The sequence below is a fragment of the Octopus bimaculoides genome, chromosome 7, assembly GCF_046866305.1.
Source record: "Octopus bimaculoides isolate indiv1 chromosome 7, ASM4686630v1, whole genome shotgun sequence".
NCBI lineage: Eukaryota > Metazoa > Mollusca > Cephalopoda > Octopoda > Octopodidae > Octopus > Octopus bimaculoides.
This window is the reverse complement of record NC_142934.1, coordinates 30,572,488-30,598,325: the sequence shown is the minus strand read 5'-3', so window position 1 is coordinate 30,598,325 and position 25,838 is coordinate 30,572,488. Positions and strand designations below refer to the sequence as shown.

At 38.0% G+C, this 25,838-nt stretch overlaps 1 protein-coding gene across 1 annotated transcript in view; it reads left to right on the top strand.

Annotated features, from left to right (window-relative positions):
* The first annotated feature begins 3,507 nt into the window (after positions 1 to 3,507).
* LOC106870657 (dehydrogenase/reductase SDR family member 12) overlaps positions 3,508 to 25,838 on the top strand; it is a 71,644-nt gene continuing 49,313 nt past the window's right edge. The window contains exon 1 of the mRNA XM_014916807.3: positions 3,508 to 3,722. Coding sequence (XP_014772293.1) covers positions 3,667 to 3,722 — 56 coding nt within the window. The 5' untranslated portion in view covers positions 3,508 to 3,666. The remainder of the gene's footprint in view (positions 3,723 to 25,838) is intronic.

Genomic DNA, 25,838 nt, shown 5'->3' with positions numbered 1-25,838 from the left:
CCCTTTCTATGGTGAAAGAGACGTAGTAGCTTGGATTTGAAAGGTCAAAGTTGTGGCCAGGCTACAAAGCATCGATGATGTAGCAAGCCTCAAGGAGCTGTATTTAGAGGGAAGTGCACTGGCACTGTACCTTGAAATGAATGAAGAAGATCAACTGAGCAGGGTAAAGATCGAGCAGCACTTGAGAGAGGCTTATGCAAAAGGAGAGTACACTGCTTTTGCTAAGCTGGGGTGGACAGGGGAACAGGTCGATGAATATTCTGCAGAGGTACGGAGGCTGGCTATGCTGTCCAGTTTTACTGGAGAGAGTCTAGAGAAGGCAGCATGACTGGCTTTTGTGAATGGCTTTCCTGAAGACGTGTCGGTGCAGCTATAACAATTGCCAGGTGGCAAAAAATGGCGATGAGTGACCTCATCATTCAAACCTGCGTGTTGACACAAAACACCAGGTGGAGGCCAGTGGTTATGGCGGTTGCAGAAGCCTATGATGCTGTGCAATAGCTGGTGAAAGACAAAAAGAAAGCTGCCATGGAACGACAGCGGCCGTTCACAGGCTGGTGCTTTAAGTGCCAGGGACTGCATATGGCAAGGGACTGTGCGGAGCCTGGACCCATTTGCTATCGATGCAAACAGACTGGGCATATCACCCAAAATTGCAACCAGGGAAAAGATCGTGGAGAAGTTGCTGCCTCTCAAACTTCACCCATGAATGAGTAGAAGTGCTTGTGCAGTTGCTGCCCGTAGTTGAGGTCTTGGTTGGAGGGAAAGACGTTCAAAGCCCCTTGTGGATACAGGCTGCATGATGTCTCTCATGACCCAAAGGTTGACAAAGAAATGGAAGGGGACAAGTAGTGTTCAGGCAGTCAACAGCAGCAAAATTGAATGCAAGGGTAGCATCGACATGGAGATTGCAGTGCAAGGCACCACATTAAGGCTGCGGGTGATCATGATCGACCACATGGTAGATGGGGTTGATGTGGTAATGGGAATGAACATGATCAACTGCCTTGGAGGTGTCAGTGTTGGAGGAGACATAGTTTCACTTGGTGGCGTGGGGGTATCATGCACCGTGAGTCAGGAACGTGAGAGGGAGTAGAGCTCCGCAAGGGGCTGCACTGTCTTTCGCTTAATTTAAAATTTTTCATATTGAAGCTACTGTTTATAACTAGTATGACCTGTGTATTTATACAATATTTAGTTGTGCTCATTTACATTGTGAGCTCAAATCTCAATACACAGTCAATACACGAAAGTACAAGCCAAATGCTGGGTCAATTTAATTGACTATACCCCTCCTCACAAAAAAAAAAAAAAAATTGTGGACTTATGCCAGTGTTAGAGATCATTGTAGTTCTGTTCAAATTCCACTGAAATTGACGTTGCCTTTTATCCTTGAAGGATTGGTGAAATAAGCACCAGTTGAACACTGGGAGTAATATAATCGACTACCATCCTCAAATTTTACGTCTTGTACCTATAGTAGAAATCATTATTAGTAGTACTGTTAAGGCGGTGAGCTGGTAGAATCGTTAGCACGCCGGGCAAATGCTTAGCGCATTTCATCTGTCTTCATGTCCTGAGTTCAAATTCTGCCAAGGTCGACTTTGCCTTTCATCCTTTCGGGGTCGATAAATTAAGTACCAGTTGCGTACTGAGGTCGATCTAATCGACTGGTCCCTACCCCCAAATGTCAGGCCTTGTGCCTAGAGTAGAAAGGATTATTAGTAGTACTGTTAAGGCGGCGAGTTGGTAGATTCGTTAATAAGCTAGGCAAAATGCTTAGAGGCATATCGTCCGTCTCAGGTTTAAGTTCAAATTCTGCCTAGGTCAACTTTGTCTTTCATCCTTTCGGGATCGATAAAATAAATACCAGCTGAACGCTGGGGTCGATGTAATCGACTTATCCCTTTCCCGAAATTGCTGGCCTTGTGCCAAAATTTAAAACCATTATTAGTAGTACTGTTGCATCACTGATTCCTTTACACCTCATTACTTACAATATGGTCTGTTAATTCACCTCTAAGCCATCCTTTATGTACAAATGTTTATGTTGGAGCTCATAGAAAACAGTGAAAGTGAGGAGTCAATTGTTTCATTTGAGCAACTTGATGAATAAATTTGGATATAAACCTTAGTTGTTGCTGTTGTTTAACCCGCATGCCCGCTCTGATTGCGCCATCCTATGATGACATTCCGACTATGTCTCAGTCATCGTTTTTTATACATAGTGTATATCAGATTACATTATCCAGTGTGTCCTTTTAAAAAGTGGTAGATCTGACTGCTTTTTCTAGCAGAATGAAGGGCCACTTAGAGGCCCCATCGATAGCTCATCGCAGATGTTAATTTGAATTATTGAAGCTTGGTGGATGAGAGGGTAGCATGAGAAGAAATATGATCCTAGAAAAGAAGGGTCTATAGTATAAAAACACACTGTATGAGTTGAAGTAGGTGCAACAAGTGTTCATTTAATTCCAGTTATTTATTAATGGGGATAGGTTATAACACTAGCAAGTTTGGGAAGCAGAACTTGTTTAGTTAAGGGACACCGCAGTTCGACAATACATGAAGTACGTGTATGCATGAGCGCAAATCTAATATTCTTTCGCTACTCTTTCACCAATTGGATAATTTCGCCTTTTTATCCAATATTCCATCTCTCTTTATCTCCTTTTATCCAGTAACTTCTATCGTTTCATATTTTCCTCTCTCCTTCTAAGTTTGCTTCTTACCTTCTGTATCATGCTTTATACTATCTCCACACGCTTACTCTTTAATTATCTTTGTATCACTTCTTGCCTATTCCGGGATTTCTATGTAGTATCTTTTTTCCCCCTCTGATCCTCCCCTACTAAACACAATTCCTTGAGTTTTTGTTATTCCTGTTTTCTCCAAATACCTTCTCCTTGTGACTCCTTTTCTCCTGCTTCACCTACTCCTCATTATATTCCAGTTCAATAGAAGATAATTCTATAATATTCCCTTATCCCAGTGATAACTTTCCTCTTTCTTTTTCTCTCTATCTATATTTTTCCACATACACACACACACACACAAGCTCGTGTGTTCATTTGTAGTCGTTGTCCGCCTTTTAAAAAAAATTCTATAACATCTTATTTGTTCCTTCTATAATCCCCACTTTACGACTTTTTGCAAACCCCTCCTTTATTTTTTCTCTCCCTCTATATATCTTTATGTTTATCAATCTCATTTTGCTCCACACGGTCATTTTGTCAAATTACTTCTCATTTTTTTTTTCATTATTCTCTCTCTCTCTCTTTTCCATTCCGTCCATCTCTCCGCCACATTCTTAATACATCTATAATTCTTTCCTCGTCGTTTTCCTACAATTTATTCTATTCCTCTTTATTTATCTTTATCAATCCAATTATAACTCACGCTACTCCTCCTTCTTGTCTTTCATTCTATCTACAATTCCTCCTCCTCTATCTGTATTTATTATACTCTGTCTTTCCTCTCTTCGTTCTCCTACACCCCTCTTAATCCGTCATACTCTATCTACAGCGTACTCATAGAAGCAACTTGTAGAGGTAGCTCTCTTTCCTTCAGTCAACGGCTTGTGCAGCTGGCCAGCGCTTCACACAGCTTTCTTCTCTGCTGTTCGATTTTCCCCTTCTCTCCCTCTTGACAACTCTCGACGAAGCAATGTCTCTCTACCGAAACGGGGTCTGGTTCCTGAAAGGAATGAAAGAATACACGAAGTGAGCTCCTTTCTATTGTATATTTTTTGTTTATCTTATATAACCTTTCCTCGATCAACTTTACTTCTTTCTTCTTCCTGTCTACTCCTATAGAGTGATGTGCATGTGCGAATGCTATCTGTGTTTTTCATCACCATCCGTTCAATATGATCATATATACCCGTATGGTTTAACCATATATACTCTTATAATTTAACCGTATTTACCTTTATTGTTTTGCCATGTATATCCTTATAGTATAACCATATACACTCCTATAGTTTAGCTATATATACCCGTATATATTGAGTAACTGTCATTTTAAGAAACCTGGTTATGTAACGTATGGATTCGTATGATCTTAATAGAAGGCCAAATATTTAGGTGAATAGGTAGGTAGGGCCAGAGAATATACAGAGATAAATGTGTATATACGTGTATATGAGTGAAATACAAAGTACTGGATGAAGCTATAAAGATCGCCTCTGCAAGTTGTGGAGAGATCGGTCCTGTAAATTGTCTTGCAAGAATTTCTACACCCATGTCACATTATGAAAGCTTGGGTGTTTTAATGATCCAGTTGTCGTTACGTTAAATATGCAATCACTTTGAAACTAATACACTTACCTCAACTACCACGTCTGACCTATACTCTTACCCACAGACCAACAACCAAAGCTTCTATATACGGTCGCTCGCCCTCCTAGAAGGAGCAAGTAAAAATCTTCCTCAAGCCACACCCTGCAGACTTTCTTTTTAAAGGGAACATTGCATAATGTAGTCCTACGACTAGGTTGTCAGTCTGGAGCATCATTGATACAGAGCTGCTCGATGAGGACTGACCTGGAGCTAATCAATAACTTATCAGCACCTGAAATCACAAATATATATTTTTTGCTCTCCGCCCACGCATTTTTTTTTTTTTTTTGTCATCTATATCTCAGAAAAGTATCTTTAAACTTATTGCATTCTGACTGAATTTGAACAGCACTATAGTGATTTTGCTTTTCAACTCTGCGAGATCGATAAGGAAGTACCAGCCATGTACTGAGGTCGATGCAATTGATTAAACACCTCTCCACAACTACGAATTTGCGACCTTGTACCGAGGTAATAAATTATTATTAAAGTGGCAGGAACGTTGGAGTTGCAATGTGGAAGAACGTCGGGTAAAATATTTGCGATGTTTAGTCTTTTGCTTTTTTTTTAATTTTTCATTCGGAGTGCAACTCTCGCTGAGTCGACTTTTACCTTTCATTCTTCCAGAATCGACCGAAATAATACACCAATTATGTATTGTAGTGTCGTTGTCTAGGCGCCCTCCCAATCGAGGGCCAGTCAAACCAGTCAGATACTATGGTTGATGAACTCGACTATAACTGTGTGTCATGGAGTGGTAGAGCACCTGACCAAGTGTATTACAGTATTTAATTACGTCCCTTTATGTTCTGAGTTCAGATCCTGCTTTGGTCGACTTAGCTTTTTATTCCTCCGGGTTGCGAAAAAAGTACCAGGCAAATACTGCAAATTAATTCAATAGACTAAGCCGTTCCTCTTTAAATTTGTGACCCTGTGCTAAGGAGAGAAATCGTAATGATAATGATGATGATTATTCATTTTATCATCAACATCATTATATTGTGGCTAGCTCGGTTAGAAGTTCCTAGCAAGACGTGTTTGCGGGCTTACGTTTCCCGGTTTCAAGCTCTTAAGTGCAGTCATATGTAATATCGTTTATGTCGCTAATGGTTTTTCGGGAAAGGTATGACTAATTTAAGGTACCGGTTCCCTTCTGTCATGCAAATACAGACTTTATAGCCAGCACAGTCAAGCAAAAATTATCATTATTATTATTTTTATTATTATTATAGTAGCTGCGCTTATTCTTCAGGTTGTTCACCCCTCGCTTGTCTAAAACTTGCTACCTTACTGCTACTGTGAACTGATTGCTATATACGTTTAGGATCTCACACATGGATATACTGAAATAAAGAAATAATAATAATAATAATAATAATAATAATAATAATAATAATAATAATAAACGATAATTAGAGTAAGAGTTAATAGCGAGAATTTAGCTAAGCGTGTCGAAATTATATTAGTCTGCTTGCATGTTCACGGTGGCTGCCAAATTGTCTTGCAGCCTCCCACGCAAATAGATGTTTATTGATCGATTCCAGGGGATTCTACTGTTACTACACCACCTGCACCATCACATTCTTCCTTACAGTTTATCATCATCATCGTATTATTATAAATTCTGTAGTTTCACAAGCCCCAAAATATGTCATTTTAATATATTGCATCGCGATGCTTTAGTATTGTGCATGCGCCAAATTAAAATATTTATTATTTAGCGATTTATGCATGTTATGTATTGTTATGCATTTGTTATATATATATATATATATATATATATATATATATATATATATATATATATATATATATGCACACACACAAACAAGTAATGAGTTATATTTTGTCCTTGTAATGTCACTATCTTTCGCCCATGTAGGTGTAAAAGAAATCATTATTTTAATATTACAGAGCTCCTGTACTGGAGCTGTTGTTGCCCAACTTTTACTTTCAGATATCAGTAAAGTATGTAGATATATGCAAATGATTCAGATTGAGAAATTTGTGTGGGTGGAGGCCCAGATCTGTTGCTGCTCTGTCTTATACCAGCATTGAATTGACGATTGAGCATGTACCTGTATATACATATACATAAATGTCAATATATACCATTTCTCTATACATTTATGTGTACAAATATACATGCAAATATACATACAGACATATATAGTCAGTCAGTTGTTCATAAATCTAAAAAGAAGCACATAGGTCTAAAAAGAGGTCTAAAAAGAAGCTTCTAAAAAATTTGGTGGGTGGGCAGCAATATTTCATGTAGTCCTGGGTAAAGACCAGTCAGAAAGTTACATTGTTACTTTCTGACTGGCCAATGACCACATAAAATCTATCTAATCTATCTCTCTGTTTAATCTATCTCTCTGTTTAATCTATCTCTCTATTTAATCTGTCTCTCTATTTAATCTGTCTCTCTATTTAATCTGTCTCTCTATTTAATCTGTCTCTCTATTTAATCTGTCTCTCTGTTTAATCTGTCTCTCTATTTAATCTGTCTCTCTGTCTAATCTGTCTCACTATCTAATCTGTCTCTCTATCTAATCTGTCTCTATCTATCTATCTATCTACACACACACACACACACACACACACACATTATATGAAATGAGCTATGTATATGTATATAGATGAATTTAACAGTGTTCATGAATGCTTTCATCTCTGATTGTGTGTCTGTGTGTATCATCATCATCATCATCACTGTTCTTTTTAAAGAGCACTTTTCTATATTTCCATGGATTGGACAGAATTCATCCAGGCAGGTTTTCTTGGGCCAGATGCCCTTCTTGTAACCAACCCTCTTTTGTTTCCAAGCAAGACAATATTTTTCCATAGCCAGACATGTTTTCAGGAAAGATTGGAAATGGATAAGGTTGCTTGAAAGACTGTAACACTCATTTATAACTATAGTGCAATGTCAAGGCAAGGAGACATAAACACACACACATTTGGCAGGCTTCTTTCAATTCAACAAGGATAATGCTTCTTCCTGAGTGATATAGACTCATAAGATCAATTTCCTGGTTTCTATAGTGTATATATTTCACGCTGGGTAGAGTTACTCATTTTTGACAGCTAAGTGGACTGGAGCACTGTGAAATGAAGAGTCTTGCTCAAGAACACAACACATCACCCAGTCCAAGAATTGAAACCACAATCTGATGATCATGAATCCAACACCCTAGCCATTAAGCCACATGCCTCCACTATATTTGGTGGGTTTCTTTCAATTTCTGTCTACCAAATCTACCCACAAGGCTTTGGTCAGCCTCAGACAATAGTAAAAGTCATTGCCAAGGGTGCTATGCAGTGGGATTGAACCCAGATATCACGTATTTCCAAAGCAAACCTCCTAACCATACAGTCATGCCTATGTTTGTATGTAAATATTTGGGTTTGTGTGTGTATGTTTGTGTATAATGTATATATATAATCTTCACCATCATCATTTAACGTCCATTTTCCATGCTGCCATTGGTTAGATGGTTTGAAGGGGATGGTAAGCCAGAGAGCTGCACCAGGCTCCAGTCTGTTTTGGCTTTGTTTCTATGGTTGGTTGCCCTTCCTAACACCAACCATTTAACAGAGTGTACTAGGTACCTTTTATGTGTCACCAGCACAGATGCCATTCATGCATCCTGCAAATATTTATGTATTGGAATGTATAAGTTCAGACCTGGCTGTGTGGTTTAAGTACTTTGTTCTTTAATCACATGGTTTTGGGTTCAGTCCCACTACATGGCACTTTGGGCAGATGTCTTCTACTATAGACTCAGACTAACCAAAAACCTTGTCAGTGGATTTGGTAGATAAATACTATGCTTTACATGTGTGTGTGTATGTCCAGGAGGTATTTGTGTTATCTTGTTATGGCCTTCAGTGTTGGCTGTTACAGTAATAGAAAATTAAAGAGAGGAGAGTATATATATGTATACAAGAAAAAGGGATTAGTGTTTATAAATGTAGTAAGATTATCTTAGAAAGATATAGAAAAAAAAAAACTATTTCAATTCTTTAAGGTCTTAGGAGTATCTATATCTGTGGAGAAGGAAAGTAGTAAAGTTAATTTTCTGGATATTAATTTGGACCTCTGTATGGAGGCTACATCATCCATGCTACAAGCCAAATTAAAAACCTCAAATATGTGAGTTGAGAATCCAATCATCCAAAAACAATTATAAATTCTATCATTAGGAGTATCTCCCTTAGAATCTCTGAACTTTCTGCTCATGAAAAAATACTTAAACAAAATGAGAAATACTATAACCTAGCCTTGCCTGAAGCTGATTATAAGGAAAAACAATTATTATATTTGTAATGGTGTAATTAAGGATATAGATGTAATGGAATTGATGAATAATGATAGAGATCACCATAACAGTAAAAACAAAAACACTAAGGCATATTTTAACAATAGAAATAAGAGGATAAGCCTTATTAATAATGGGAAAGGTGATACAGTTGTGTAACTGTAAAAAACTATAATTAAAGGAAACAGTGATATGAAGCGAAAGAATAGCAGTGTGAACCTAGATAGCAAAAGAAGACCATTATAGCATCTAAGTAACATATGAATTATGATAGCAATAATAATAATGATGTTGATAGTAATAATAATGATGGTGGTAATAATGTGGATAGTAATAAAGATGGTAATAATGGGAGTTCTTATAAAAGAAAGAACAGTAAGTATTAAATAAGTCTGACAACTCTTTGTTTTCACCAATACATTATTTACGTAGATTGAAGCAATGACAAAAATGGTCTTCAGTATACCTGAAATGTGAAGGAAAAGATGATGGATAATGAAACGAATAATGTATGGCAAATTGAATGTAATGTAATGAATGATAATATATGTGTGTTTGGTTGTAATCCCGTATGCTCTCCCCAAGTCTTGGGAGGAAAGCAAAGAAGACTGATAATATGTAGTAAATGGTTAATGAAGACGGGATTAGTGTGAGACACAGTTAGTTAATGCTGATGGTGTGACGATCAAGGTGCAAAGTGTCAGTTGTGCATCAGGCTTTAGTGTCAGTCTTTGCCAGTCTGGCAGAGCGACAAATGGGACAATTGCTGGATGGGGGATCAGCTGCATCAGACAAGGGCCACTCTTGGAGGCCGGGGCATTGTGTGGTGATGAGGCTTGAAGGGCTCTCAGGGTACGACCATTGGTGGCACATCCTGAGGTAAGTGAGGTGGTGAAGGTGGTGAGAGCTGGCATCGTTCTGGGGGTAGGCAGTGTAGATGGGTTCTCTAGTGGTCTTGGTGTTGGGAAGTGGGCATGTTGGGTAGGCCTGAGGCATCAGTAGTGGAGCTGTTAAACTGGGTTGAGAAGGTAATCTCATCATTGATGTTGGTGTCAGGAGCGCAGGTGGTCCAGGGGCCATGTGTAGTGGTGCACAGGGAACAATCGGTAGATACTTCTGGTGGAAATTTCTGTTGTGCAGTGTGACTTGGCCTGAGCCATCCCTTCTCACCATGTACTAATCGAACTGGCATACCTCTATGATGACACCAGTTTTGTCCCATTTGGTAGGATTGGGTCCAACTTGGTTCTGGATTCAAACACAGTCTCCAACAGTCAGTGGTGGCAGTAGGCATGTGTGTTCTGACAACTGTTCAGCAGTTATGCAGGGCTTCTTTCACGAGAAGTCATAGTTTCATGTCATGTAGAGTGTGGCTGGTACTTGCTGAGACAGATGTGAATAAAGTCTCATATTGGGCAGCCAAATATGCACATGGCTGGGGACAAATGTGTGTCCCGGTCAGTATGACAACCCTGTCATGATACAGAATAACTCCATTGAAGCTGGTGAGTTCATCACAAAACTGCTCTGGAGGGACTTTGGAATGGTCCTCTGGCAAGCTGTCCTCGATTGCGTCCATGAGATTGGTTTTGCTTGGGTTGGTGGTAGTAGCAGTGTGGACCATATCTCATGTGGCTGATTGGACGATCTTGGTAACCGGTGAAATGTAGTTGTTGTGAGAGCATGTTGTAGTGTTGTCATCTCCAGTAGAGTGGACAGTTGTCAGGAAAGAACGTGGCAGAGATGGGTAGCTGAGTTGGATGGGTCATGGTGGCAACATTGTCTGGGAGGTCTGGGGGTGTGGGCTGTCTGACAGGGTGGTGTGAGACAGTGTTGGCTGCTGCATGGCAAGTGCCTGGAACATGAACAATGCTCAAGTTATACCATAGGGTTTTTTCTTTCAGATTGCGCAGTCAAGGGTTCGGGATGTTGTCCAGGCAGCACTCACCAAATACTTTCAAGAGAGGTTTGTGGTCAACTGCGACAATGAGATTGGTGCAGCCAAGGGTGAAGTGGCATGCTTTGTCTAATGCATCGGTAACTGCCAGTGCTTCACCCTCCACTGGTGTGTAACGAGATTCTACCACTGAAGTGAAGTGGCTCCCAACCAGGATGATTTTCCAGCTAATTTGCAGCAAAAGAGGCGGGGAGGGGGAAAGGCATGTGCAATGTTTTTGAAATAGCTAGAAGGCAATGCCATCTATGCTCCAGTCAGTGGCAAGGCAAGTCAGCCTAGTTTTGTCAAAGATCTGCACACCTCTTTGGATCTCATTGATGATGATTGACTTGGATTCCTCAAAGAGCCTATTCAGCTGGTCTGTCCATACAAACCAGGTGCCTGGCCTGAAGAGTTCCTGGAATGGCAACATTCGTTTGGCAGAAGTGAAGGTATAGAAGACTTGGTTGATCAGACTGAACCAGCTGTGGATGTCGGTGATGTTCTTAGGAGTGGGAAAGTCACAGATTGCCTCAATATATTGGGCACAGGGTCGCACTGTGGTAGGGGTGATCTCAAACCCAGCAAATTTGATGGTAGTTTGGGCAAAGTCAAATTTAGTGGGATTCAGAATGATGCTGTTGGAACCACAGATGTTGAGCCATTGGATGGCCTGAAAGAATGCTCCATCAATGGTGTTTGACCACATCAAGGTGTCATTGATGCACTTCATTTTCTGGGGGATGCTTGAGACAATTTCGTCAAACTGTTGGCTGTTGCTATCCCCTGAGGTAACATATCCCTGTGGTGTAACACAATAGTGGAAGAGGAAAAGTTTGTCAGTTGAAGGAGTGGTGTAGGTGATTTGACGGGTTGTGCACTTCAGAGAGGATGGGGCAGTCCCAGATATGCGTAGGGTCAGGGCACCGATGATATCTATGGGGCTGCTGTTAGCAGCAGTCATTGTCATGTTGACTGGCATAAGGTGGCACTGGTCCAGGCCCAGTTTGGATTGGAGACTTGCCTCAGCCAGGCATGACTGGCATCCAGTGTCTGCCATAGCATTGTGATGGATAGCTGTGGTTGGCCATGAAAGAGAAGTGGGGAAGCCTAATGCCTTCGTGTCAGCTGGGTCAGCTTGAATGAAGGTAGTGACAAAGGGATGGGGGTTGGAAGAGCATTTCACCCAGCCATTGCAGAGTTCATTATACACATGGTGGTCAAGAATTATTACTTGGGTGGAGGTTTCGTCAGGGAGGTCAATCACAAGGCACAAACTGTTGCATATTGCAGATGAGTGGTCTTCTGTGTCAGGTGCGTTGGTTTGAACCTTTCACTGGGAAGGGTGTTGTCGGCAGCAAACACTCTCATAGTGGTGCAGGATGCCACATGTGGCACACTTGTGGTTGTAGGTGGGGCATTTCCTTATGTGTTCTTGTATATGATATCTGTAGCCATGTTTTCCACAGTGATTGCCGGGAGTAGGGGCAGGTGTATCACAAGGTTCACCAGATCTATTGACCAGGTGGTGCCTCTATGAGCGAGAGGCCACGGTGGGTGAGGTGGTGCTGTGGTTTATGAGCCAGCTGGCTGAGCATTTTCCACTTTCTTTTGCTTCAATGTACCTCAGGACTTCTTCCAGGGTCATGTCTTGCTTGGAGTCACCCAGTATCTCAAGGCAGATCTCATCCCCCAACCCATGTACGAGAGCATCACGGACTATGATGTCGCTATAATCGATCATGGCATGGCAAACACCTGATTGCCCTTGAAGACATGCAGCGAAGACCCTAATGGGTTCATCCTGGTCCTGGCACATCTGTTGTAGCTGCACATAAGCAACTATGACATTTTCTTGGCAGACAGCCAATGTGACTGAGGCCTGTTCACTCATTGCTGGAGGTCAGTGCACCGAACGTCCCTGTGAGATCTTTTCTGAGGTTCTTGTTGCAGCATTCAAGAAGCTGGAAGACCACGTTGTTACCTGTCAAACGCGTGGCTTGTTTGCAGTCTGACCATCTCTTCTCAAAGTAAGCTCACCCCTCGCTAGTTCCAGCTGTGAAGATGATGGGGTGGCAGACCATCTCAGTTGAGACTTTCATGGGTGCAGCCAGTTGCACAGCTCTTTGATGCACTATGAAGATTGATGAGGTGGGTCAGAACCTCCACCAGAGAGTTTGCAGGCCAACTCATGGCACAGTCAGGTGTAAGACAGAGTATTGTTGGCCATGTTGACTCACTTTTTGTCATAAATCAGTCAGACAACTCTTTGCTTTCACCAACACTTTATTTACATGGATTGGAGCCATGACAAAACGGGTCTTCAGTATACTTGAAATGTAAAGGAAAGCGTGATGGATAATGAAACAAATAATATATGGCAAATTGAATGTAATGTAATAAATGATAATATATGGGTGCTTGGTTGTAATCCTCTAAATGTTGTAATAGAACTAAAAATAATATGAATGATTCAAACCAAACAGGTAAATATGATTCCTCTCACATACTTACTAATGACTGTGTACATCATCATCATCATCATCGTTTAACGTCCGCTGGGAATATATTAAGAAATAATAGCTATAATAATCCTTGAAAGTGAAGAGTCTACTTGAGACAGATTATATTGTATAATGCCCTATACAAGGCACAAATAGCCACCGATATACCAGGAAAATTTTTCATGGCTATGGACATGCATTTCCCACTGTCAAGTAAATGTGGTGAGTTATTTAACAGACATATGGTTAGATTTGCTTATTCAACTATGAGAAACTTGGCTGAAATAATAGCAGCACATAATACAAGGAAGTTAAAAGAGTTTATTGATATTAATTTAGCCAACCAACATAATGTTAATAATAGGGATAGTAGTAGAAATAATAATAATATTAATAGCAGTGGAAGTAGTAATCATAATAAAGTTGTTAGTAATGATAGTGGTAGTAATGATCATAGAAATAGTTATAATAAGGTTAAGAAAAGTAATGATTCTTAGTTCAACACTTAATATTGACAACAGATGGAATGTAAATGTTTCAAATGAAAAATCTTTCAGTAACAGACTAAACCATTTATGTAAATGTAAAAATCACCTAAAAAACTTAGTGAACTAATATTCAGTAATAACAGGGGAATGTACTTACTATTATATAGGTGCTCGTGCAGCTAACTTCAAGTTGAGATTACATAATCACATCTCTTCATTTAGAAAAGAAGAAAACTTTACTTCTTTAAGTAAATTCATCTGAAGCCTAAAAGAGAGGAATGTTAGATTAACTGGTTTATAATAAGTAGTGCACTACTGTATAATGATGGTGAATTAAGATGTAACTGATGCATTGAGGAGGCACTGCATATCCTTACATCCAAATCCAACATATTAAAGAAAAGAAATGAATTAATGTCAAAATGTTCACACTTATTTCAAAGAACCATTAAATCATTCCCTAATAAATGGAGTAATGATTAAAATAATGGGTTGAGTTTGCCTCCTAGGTTAAGTATACTTAGTATATTTAATATACTTAAACAGAGATAGTATTTTTTTATATCATCAAAATTTTATTACCTAGTCTTCAAATTTTTATTCATATTGTGTTTATTATTATTGTTATTTTTGTTGTTGTTATCATTACAATTATTTAAATCTTAAAACTAGATTCTTTAATTATTTTCAATTGTCTTTAAATTGCATTTTAATTTTTTAACTATTTTAAATCATTTTATTGTCTTTTTATTTTAATTTATTCATTTTATTCTTATTTTCATTTTTAATTTATTCCTAATTCATTTTAATTTGATTTAATTTTTTCTAGCTTAAACTTTAAACTTTGAATATTAATTCCTCTAAGAAAAATAATCCCTTCTAAATAGAATATATTCATTAGTAAATAATTTACTGTTTATTTCCTTTGGGATTCATTCTAACTAACCTGTTTTCTGCCAAAAGCCTAAATTTAAAATTAATGCTGATCAAATAGCATTTCATTGTAAACTAAATAATATACTTTATGAACAGCTTTAGCTATATCTGCCTCTTTTATATATTTGTTGAGGACAATAACAGTTTAACAGTGGTAGGAATTTTTACCATGTCATTTTAATACTACACTATCAATAGAATTCCTAAATAGGTCTACTGGTACGCTTGTTTTGGCCAAAAAGCGTGAAGTTTACTACTATCACCCTTAAGTTAGTTGTTCTCTGTTCTCTATCCCTAGTGTACCTGTCACCTAACTGTCCTTGTAGCCATTTGATAATGTTCCATACTACCACCTTTCTTCCTAATTTTTCAAGTCTGACTCTTAGTGTTTACTGCACTATCAACTGTATCATTCCATGTTACTTTTGATTTGGTTGGAACTTTGCTCTAATCACATCTGATCTAGAGCTCTCAGCAATTTTTGTAAAAATTCTCATGTATGCTACAAGTACCTAAATCTCCCTCTTTAATGTTACTTGTGTTAATTACAATTTTTCTAAATCTATTCCCAATTGCAGGATCTTTTAGTTACCAAATCTTTCTTCTGAATGTCATCTTTTCTTTGTGTCTGCCTAACTTTGTCTCTGAAGTCACTAGTTCATCACTAGCTGTACTGCTTGGCATTCATGCCGGAAGCTCCAATATGAACATTTCAGAGTGTTTGGGTGAAACATTGTGTTAACAACAAACAAGATGAGGACAAATATCCGTCAAATGTAAATAATGTAAATAATGTTGATATATATATATATATATATATATATATATATATATATATATATATATATATACTAGCAGAGGCACCCGGCGTTGCTCGGGAATGAAATTGTTGCTTATATACTTGAAGAAAAAAAGGCAAAATATGCTGTATAGAAATTTGAGAGGACATTCTGTAGATGGACTCTCAGATGAATGATGGCTGGGCGCCTCTCATGAATGGGGAAAATTGAAGATGTGCCAAAAAGCCTCATTGGTACTTGGAAACTTTTACGAAAATTAAAATGGGGATTAAATGAAAAAAATGATTTACGTGAATATTCTCACAAGAGTAATTGAAATAAATGGCGATTGTGAAATCCCCCCCGCGCGCATACACACGTGTGTCTTTGTAAATATGTTTGTATACATTTATGTATGTGTGTGTTTGTAAGAGACAGAGTGTGAGTGAGTCAAGGGGGGGTGTGTGCATGTGTATGTGTGTGAGACAGAGTGAGAGAGCAGTGTGTATGTAGTATTTACTCTCTCTCTCATACACACTCACACACACACTCACACACAAAATAGAGAGTGAAGCTTTTTGCTGTTGTTACGTCAATACCGGAAGTTGACCTTGAGGAACCTTTTTAAAGAAGTGAATCTTAAATATAAAGCAATATTATTTATTTTTAATTAAAAAAATCAAATGAAGAGCCTAAGATTTATCCGAGGTCAAATTATTCACGCATCACAAGTATGGAAGCATTTGGTGAAGTCGATTTCACGTGAAAAGCGATTACACACACATCTCTGTTTTATATATAGTATAGATATGCATGTATATATGTATGGAGTTTATTTCAAGTCTTTTCTTTTGCATAATTCAAACCAATCACTAACAAAGTAGAGGATCTTTTGTTTAAGTCAGAATAACTCTTGAGGTTTGTGGTTACCTGGGTTAGTTGATGTATGCATGTATGTGCATGTATGGATAAACTGGAACTTTTGAGTGTGCATGTCACAATAGAACACAAATAAAAGTCTGTTGCATTACTGTTTGTGTGTGTATGTGTGTATTCATAATTATTCTATTTGTGTATGTGAATGTGTGTGTGTGTGTGTGTGTGTGTGTGTGTATATATGTATGTATGTATGTATGTGTGTATATGCACACACACACACACATATACATATACACACTCGTACACATGCATCCATCATCATCATTATCGTTTTACATCTACTTTTGATGCTGGCATGTGCTGGGTGGGTCATCACAGTTTAAGATTAATAATAATAACATATTTAACCTTTGGCACTCCTTCTCTCCCCAGCCAACTTTATCATAGGATGTGTGGCCTAGTGGTTAGGGTGTTGCACTTGCAATCACAAGAACATGTATTCAGTTCCCAGACCTGGCAGTACTTTGTGTTTGCAAGCAAAACATTTCATCTCATGTTGCTCTGAGATCACTTCAACATTTCTCATTTGGTACACCATGCAACTGTACAGGCACCATTGATTTGATGGAGGGAGTGAGCACAAACATTTGATCACTAACAAATTACTTATGCAGGCTGTTCAGTAAGGAATTGGTTAAGTGTCTTTCTTGGACATGACAGACTACCATAATAATAATAATAATAATAATAATAATAATAATAACATTGGAAGTGTTATCATGTACATTGTTTTGTCTTGATATAAAAGATGGGCTACAGTAAATATCTGCTTAATACCACAGATTTACTTGTCAGTTGTTTGACCTTAACCAGTTGAGCATGTCCCTTGGTGGCTGACGATATATGCACCTCTGATCGTGAGCAGAAGTAGTGGGGAGCATCATAGCCATGTGTTGAGAGGAATTCTTTGGGGTTTTGCTCAACATCCTTAAACAAACCTAATTCAGGGACCTTTTGAGTGGGATGGGCTACTCAACCTGAAGAAAATACTAACTGGGCCCCGCCTGCGAGGTCATGTGCTGTTTATCTTGATACGAGATCACCATGTCGCGCACATATGGTTGTGATGCATGTGCCTGGTGTACCCTTATCAGATGAGTAGTCATGATGGGTATAATGGGCTTCGTATATTTTACCCCAGTGTCACTTTGATGGCATGCACTGCTCTCTCACTCAATAATAATAATAATAATAATAATAATAATAATGGAAGAGAAAGCAGACAATGAGCTTCAGTGAAATGAAGAAAGAAATATAAGTGTAATGTGGATGGTGAGATGTAGAAGATAGTAATGGCAGAGGATAATGAGAAAAAGGCAAAATATGGGTGATGAATAGTTGTGAACATGGTTGGAGTTAAGAGAGTGGAAGCGATACTAGTAATGAGTGACCTAGGGGAAGAATATTGATCTACTGGAAGCTGTCCAGAGACATGCAACTGGTTGCATTTTCACAATACAAAACCTGCTCCTACTTATTTGGACATGAACTTGCTGGGAAGCATCTGACTGAGCATACAAAATGTTCAGTAGGTAGTCGACACCCCTAGCTGACAGTTGCATACTGTCCTTCTCTTCCAGATTGTGAAAGCTTACCATAATGTTTAATCTAAATTTTAAGATTTTATTTTTTTATGAGCATATATGGGCTAAAGCAGTGAGCAAGCAGAATTGTTAGCACGCCGAACAAAATGCTTAGTGGCATTTCATTCATCTTTACATTCTGAGTTCAAACTCTACTTAGGTTGACTTTGCCTTTCATAATTTTGGGGTCAATAATAGTAATAATGACAGTCCTTTCTACTATAAGCACAAGGAGGGGGAAGGGATAGTCGATTACATTGACTTCAATGCTCAATTGGTACTTATTTTATCGACCCTGAAAGGATGCAAGTCAAAGTTGATTTCAGCAGAATTTGAACTCAGAATGTAAAAATGGATAAAATACTGCTAAGCATTTTGTCTAGCATGCTAATGATTCTGTCTACTTCCTGCTTTAGTAATAATAATAATAATAATAATAATCATAATGATGATGATGTTGATGATGGTTTCTTTATTAACCAAAAGTGTTGACATTATGATCAATAATACAATAATAACACTGACAACATTTTTCCAGAAAATATCAAATTAGTAAAGTTAATATCATGTCATAATGAAACCTCTTGTGACAGAATGCCAAAATTATATAAAGACCACAAGAAATACAATAATGGAATGTCAGAAATAAATTTATAAGATTTTTCAAGATATTCTGTCTTTTCATTAGGATTAATATAACTGAGGCTCAGAGAGGCTTGTATGGTCTCTATCAAAAAAAAAAAAAAAAAAGCTAAAACTGCATTACAGTAAAAGTTTACACTATTTGCATAATGGTGTAATAAGAGTCATAGTTAAAAAAACAAAAATCAACTGCAACTGAAAAAATGAGGAAGGAAAGATAAGATAATATAATAAAGAGAATAAATACAGCTCAAATGATAGCATACAATTGAAAGGAAAGAATATAAGATGGAAAGAAGAATTATCATGTGGAAGAACATAATATAGTTCATTTCTTTCTTTGTGTGTGTGTGTGTGGCCCTGAATGCAAAGGGCGTGTGAAGACTAGAAAGGAATGAAATGCTCTGCTGAATGTACGCTGTCAGTGTACATGTGTGACAGAGCACTAGTGTATTAAAAGAAAAGTTAGGCATAAGAGTAATTAGATACAGTGTGTAAGAAAGAAAATTGCACAGGTTTGGTCTTTTGATCCATAGGCATGAAAACAGTTGCATAAAGAAGTATCAATTACTTAAAGTGGATGGAACTTGTGGAAGAAGGAAACCTAGGAAGATATGGGATGAAGTATTAAAGGATGTTCTCAAAAGCTTCCCCACCCAAACCACTTCTCAACTTTCTCTGATCCAGAAGCTTCCATTTGATCCTCTATAGCATACCCTCTTCTTTTTAACACCATACAAGAGGTGCAACATTACATCTACATATGTCCTTTAAAAGAAGAGAGTATGCCATGCAGGATGAAATGGAAGCTCCCAGAACAACTTGAACTTTACCTCAGTCAGAGCAGATGATGCAAACTCAGCTTGACCCAGGAGCCATCTTGAACTCCAAAAGTGAAATGTTTAGTTGGCACCCTCATGAGAGGAAATTCATGTTGAAGACCTGAAATTCCCCACTTGCTGACAAGTGAATGAAAATATGCTAACCCTTTTTGGACGCAACTAGAAAAATCAAAGGGAGATAACTCCATCTTGCCCAGAAGGGATGTTAGTAGATATTCATTTGAGGGTTTTTTTTCACCATCCTGACTGACCAGGACTGTATTCCTGCCTGCAGTAGTAGAAAGATTATGTGCCTCTGGTCAGCAGATCTGATAAGTCACTTATATCACTAAGAGCATAATAGGTGCAAGACCAACGGTAAGTCCTTGACTGGCCATAAACAACAACTACATTAAATATATATATGTATGTATGTATGTATGTACGTACATATAGTTATAATCCAAGCTGTGTACTCTTGAAGAGCATCTGCTTATTTCAGTGCTCCATAGCTGTATTGAGATATTATATTTGTGTGTAGTATGCATAAGAATTGAAAAATACTGGGAAATATTTTTTGCAGAATAATTACACTTTAAAGTAGAAGATTGGAAAAAATTCTTGGCATTGTTGATTACATTTATACATATTTATACATACATACATACATACATACATACATATAATTTTTAGGGAAAGAATCCAACTTGTAAAGACTAAAGATTGTAATAAATATGCACTAAATTAATTTCTAATAATTATCTAATCAAAAACAAAATTATTTTAATATCAAGGTTAAACCTATATATACTGTTGGAGGTTAAAATACTGTTGGAAGGAACGGTAAGATATAATTCGAAAAAAGAATAGATTTGGAATAATAAAAAGCAATACTTTGATTGTTGGACACCATAGGAAATAAAACCATCTCCCTATATATATATGATTACTATCTACAATATATACACACACACACATACATACATATATATAGGTATACACACATACATATATAAGTATATATATTTACATATATGCATCTATATGAGGGAGTGCTGAAAAGTTCCTGGTTTTAAGGCTATTGCAAAAGGTTTGGTAGGATGCCCAACCTTCCAAGTTCTTATACAGGGCTTAGAAAACTTGAAGGATTGCTGCAATAGGTGTGTGAATCTGAGAGAAGAATATGTTGAATAAAATCATAATTAACTGATCCTCCTGGATTGTACACACACACACACACACACACACATATATATTTATATACATGCATTTATGCATGTAACTGCTTACAGTTGTTAAATATGCATATAGCTGTCTAGCTGTATCTACTACAAATGTGGAAAATCGTTGTGTGTTTGTTTGCGGCGTTGTTAGCTAACTCCTCCTTCATCGTTTTATTGATTTTGATGAAACTTGACACATGAGTAGAACTCATGCCTGGAAACCTTATGACATACTTAGATTGTTGAAAAAATCGCTAATACGGCCCCTGGAAGGGATTTTTATATCTCCCTCATATGACTATTTTTTTTAAACACTCAAGGGAAATAACCCATAGCATCTGCACTTACAGTTGTTAGTTTTTAGCGAAGCAATCAATATTTGATTCTCACAATCAGCAGACCTAATTCTGCATTTCAGTACTCACAGTTTTGAAGTGCTAAACCTTATTATTGCACTTTATTGATGCATGTACACTTTCAATGCTCATAACTCCGATAATTCTGCATTTTTCCAGTTAAAATTTTTCGATGGCAGTACATAAATTTTTGATTCCAGAACATATTTAATAAGTGTATCCCAATACAAAGAACTCATAATTTGAATGCTTAAAATTCTTAAAAAAGGAGACCAAACTTCCACACCACATTCAGTTGGGACGCCCTGTATCACTTATACTTATCTTACAAATCATAATATTTATTGCTTATTTACAGTTCATGTAACATTTTCATGGAAAGCAATTAATGGTATGAAGCCAGGAAAAGCTCCCAGCCCATCAGGAATCACTGCTGAGATGCTTAAAACATCTGGTGGTGTGGGTTATGGCCTAGTCACCTGCATTGTAAACCAGGTAGTTCATGATGGAGTCATACCCAATGTCTGCTGCTACAAGGGTAAAGGTGATGCACTAGATAGAAATAACTACAGGGGTGAAACATCGGATGTGGTGTGCAAGAGAGACGTTTGTGCTGTTATGGTCGTGTACTACAGATGGATGAGGAGAGATGTGTGAAGAAGTGCCACTCCCAAACAGTTGAAGGAATCCGGGGTAGAGGTAGACCCAGGAAGACGTGGGATGAGGTGGTCAAGCATGACCTTCGAACATTGGGCCTCACAGAAGCAATGACAAAAGACCGATACCTCTGGAGATATGCTGTGACTGCGAAGACCCGGCAAATAAAGTGAGTTCATGGCTGTATCCTACACCAGTTTCGCATAACCAGCCCCAGCCCATTCAAAAGTACCTTGGATAGTAGGGCAACCTGCTGTGCTTGAGGAGACCTATTGAGTCAAGTACATTAACATCAAAATGAAAATCAAATGAAAATTGTAGTTGTGCTACCCATGCCGGTGGCACGTAAAAAGCACCATCCGAATGTGGCCGATGCCAGCACCATCTTGACTGGCTTCCATGCCGGTGGCATGTAGAAAGCCTCCTCTGGCCCCTATGCTGGTGGCACGTAAAAAGCACCCATTACACTCACGGAGTGGTTAGCGTTAGAAAGGGCATACTGCCAGATCAGACTGGAGCCTGGTGCAGCCTCCTGGCTTCCCAGACCCTGGTCAAACCGTCCAATCCATGCTAGCATGGAAAACAGGCGTTAAATGATGATAGTGATGATGATGATGAAACTAATTAAACCATAAAATTTAGAAATATTTTACAGGTTTCATTGTTTATGTTCAATTACTTTGAATATTGATTTTTTGTGCGTCCAATTTCTAACTTTTGCAGACAATATCACTTTTATACTTTATTTGATATGTGAGTAGAACTCATGTCTGGAAACCTCATGACATACTTAGATAGTTGAAAAAATCAATAATAGGACCCCTCCAATGGATCTTTCTATGTACTACATATTACTAATATTTTATTTAAACAAACTAAGGGAAATAACCCATACCACCAGCAGTTTTTAGCAAAGCAGTCAATATTTGATTCTCACAATCACCCGACCTAATTCTGCATTTCACTACTCAGTTTTGAACTGCTAAACATTATTATTGCACTTCCTTGATTTGAATCTTAAACCTTAAAGACTTCATTCATACATTTCTCATGGACAGCTCTATGTCGGATGCTCTAAAGTTGGAAATCCGGAAAATTTATTCATCTATGCACCCAATGGCAAAACCAAAAACATTGTGTATCACAAAGTCCTGCGAGACTGAAATTTTGGAACAAAGATGCCTCTCCCACCGACAACCTCTCTTGCCAATCTCCGACAATCTCTCTTGCCAATCTCTGATAACCTCTTTCACCAACCTCCGTAAACCTCTCTCAACAACCTCCAACAATCTCTCTCACCAACCTCCAACAACCTCTCTTGCCAACTTCCAACAAACTCTCGCCAACCTCCAAAAACCTTTCTCACCAACCTCCAACAACCTTTCTCACCAACCTCCAACAAACTCTCACCAACCTCCAACAACCTCTCTCTACAACCTCTCTCGATAACCTCCAACGACCTCTCTTGCCAACCTCCAAAAACCTCTCTCACCAACCCACAGCAATCTCTCCCTCATCCAGCTGACAGTTTTTTGTACTTTTTCGCAATGGAAAATACTCCTTTTTTGACAGTTCTAACGAAATTGCTTTCTTATATCAGAGTAATAAGGTATTTCAATAGAACATCTTTACCCCTGGGAATTACCGGGCACACCAGCTAGCATATACATATAGCTGTGCCTATAGCAGGTACCTATAGCTCTCTGTCTGCATATATGTATGTCTCTGTTTACTGATATGTATACATACATACACACACACACACACACACACACACACACACACACACACACACACACACACACACACACACACACACACACACACACCTACACGTGTATAGCTGTCTCTAAATGTAATACATGTAGCTATGCATATTTCTGCATTTGGCTGTCTAGTAGTATATACACTCATATATATTTTGATTTTATCTGTTAAGCTAAGCTTTTTTAAGTTTGTTATTATGTGTGATGAAGTACTTCTTCCCAGGTTTTCCTCACTGTATATACCCCTACTACAAAGCTCATACAGAAGCATCTACATAACCACTTCATCTGCAAGAAATAGCAGCTAAATATCCTTCTATCGTCTTAAAAGAAAAATGTTTTATTATGTAATCTTAAATACATTATATTTACACTTATATATATTATATCTAGAAGATTGTTGTTTTTTTTGGTATGGAAAGAAATAAACTAAAATACTTTAATTATATATCTGCTTGATTAAAACCGATTCGGTGCTAAATAACACAATTTACATAACATTGTTTTTGTTTTTTCAAATAGTTTGTCACCATTTTGTATCACAGATATATCCACAACATTGCACTTATTTGTATATCCGATCTTACATCAGATATTTTCAATTATGGAAGGATAGATGTGACATTGTGTGAGTTTGCATGCAGTTATAAAACTGCTTGTCCTCATTACAATATCTGAGTACTGTCAGGATTCCATATGGAATAGATAGAATCCTCAATTTCTGTTCTTCCACTTCATAATATGTATGTGCATGTGACTTGTTAATAAATGGGCTCATACAATATAGAAGTATGCTAGTTATGTATGTGAGTATGTATATATGTATTATGTATGTGCATGTGACTTATTAACAGCAGCATTCATAATTTTTGCATATCTAAGGACTTCTTTATATATGCTTGTAATTATATATGTGTGCATGTGTATTCATATGTATGTGTGTATATGTGTTATATCATCATTTAACGTCTGTTGTCCATGCTGGCATGGGTTGGATGGTTTGATCAGAGCTAGCAAGCTGGAGAGCTGCACCAGACTCCAGTTTGATTTGGCATGGTTTCTAAACTTTACAGAGAGTGCTGCATGCTTTTATGTGGCACTGCACAGGTGCTTTTACGTGGCATGGCACCACACAGGCACCATATGGGCACTTTTATGTGACATTGCATGGGCATTTTTACATGGCAGTGCCATGATATTTTAAAATTTTTCATTCATCCATTTCTTTTTATGCCTTAACACCAAATCCTGTCATCAATCTCTTATAGCTTTTCTACTTCTCACTACATCTCATAGAGTGGAAATATATACATAAATATACATTTATACATATACACACACATGCATACGAACACACACACATGCATACACACCTGCACACATCTAATCTAGAACAGTCTAGTGGTGGTCTGCTCTTGAGTACGCCCTATGCATGTAAACCTTCTCCAGCCCACTCAATACGACCGAGGAGGGCCTGTGACTTCCATTGTTGCTGTTAAGTAGATTACTGGAACTTTGGCTACCAAGGTTTGAACTGGGATGAATACTGGAGTAGTTTCCTGTTGCCTTCTCCAGGCAGGTGGGATTTGAACTTAGAACGTAAAGTGCTGGCTGATATACTGTAAAGCATTTCTCCTGAGGTACCAATGTTTCTGCCACTTTCCCACTTACAGAGCAATGTGAAAAGAAGTGTTTTGCTTAAGAACACCTTGTACTCCCTGGTCCAAGAATTGAACGCACAATCTAGAGATTGTGAGTGCTATACCAGAATCATTTGTGAAATAAAGTGATATTGTTTGCAAAAATTAGAAATTGGACATACAAAAAATCAATATTCAAGCTAATCGAACATAAACAATGAAATGAATTTTTTCCCTTGAGTCTTTAAAAAAAATAATGTGCAGATGCTATGGGTTATTTCCCTTGGGTGTTTAAAAAAAATTAGTTATACGAGATAGATATAAAGATCCCTTCCAGGGGCCGTATTATCAATTTTTTTTAACAATCTAAGTATGTCACGAGGTTTCGAGACATGAGTTCTACTCACATGTCAAGTTTCATCAAAATCAATAAAACAATGTAGGAGGAGTTAGCTAACAACACCACAAACAAACACACACCAATTTTCCACATATGTAGTAGATATATATACAACGACTACTTGAAATAGTTGTATGTTAAATTTACTACAATAAAGAAATATGCAATAACTATTATTTATGCCTTATCTTATATATGTATGTATATAGATATGTATGCACATTATATATATCATCATCATCATCGTTTAACGTCTGTTTTCCATGCTGGCATGGGTTGGACAGTTCGACTGGGGTCTGGGAAGCCAGGAGGCTGCACCAGGCCCCAATCTGATCTGGCAGTGTTTCTACAGCTGTATGCCCTTTCTAATGCCAACCACTCCGAGAGTGTAGTGGGTGCTTTTTATGTGCCACCGGCACAGGGGCCAGAGGAGCTGGCATCGACCACGATCGGATGGTGCTTTTTACGTGCCTTCCTTCATATCTAAAAAGTTCATTCTAAAT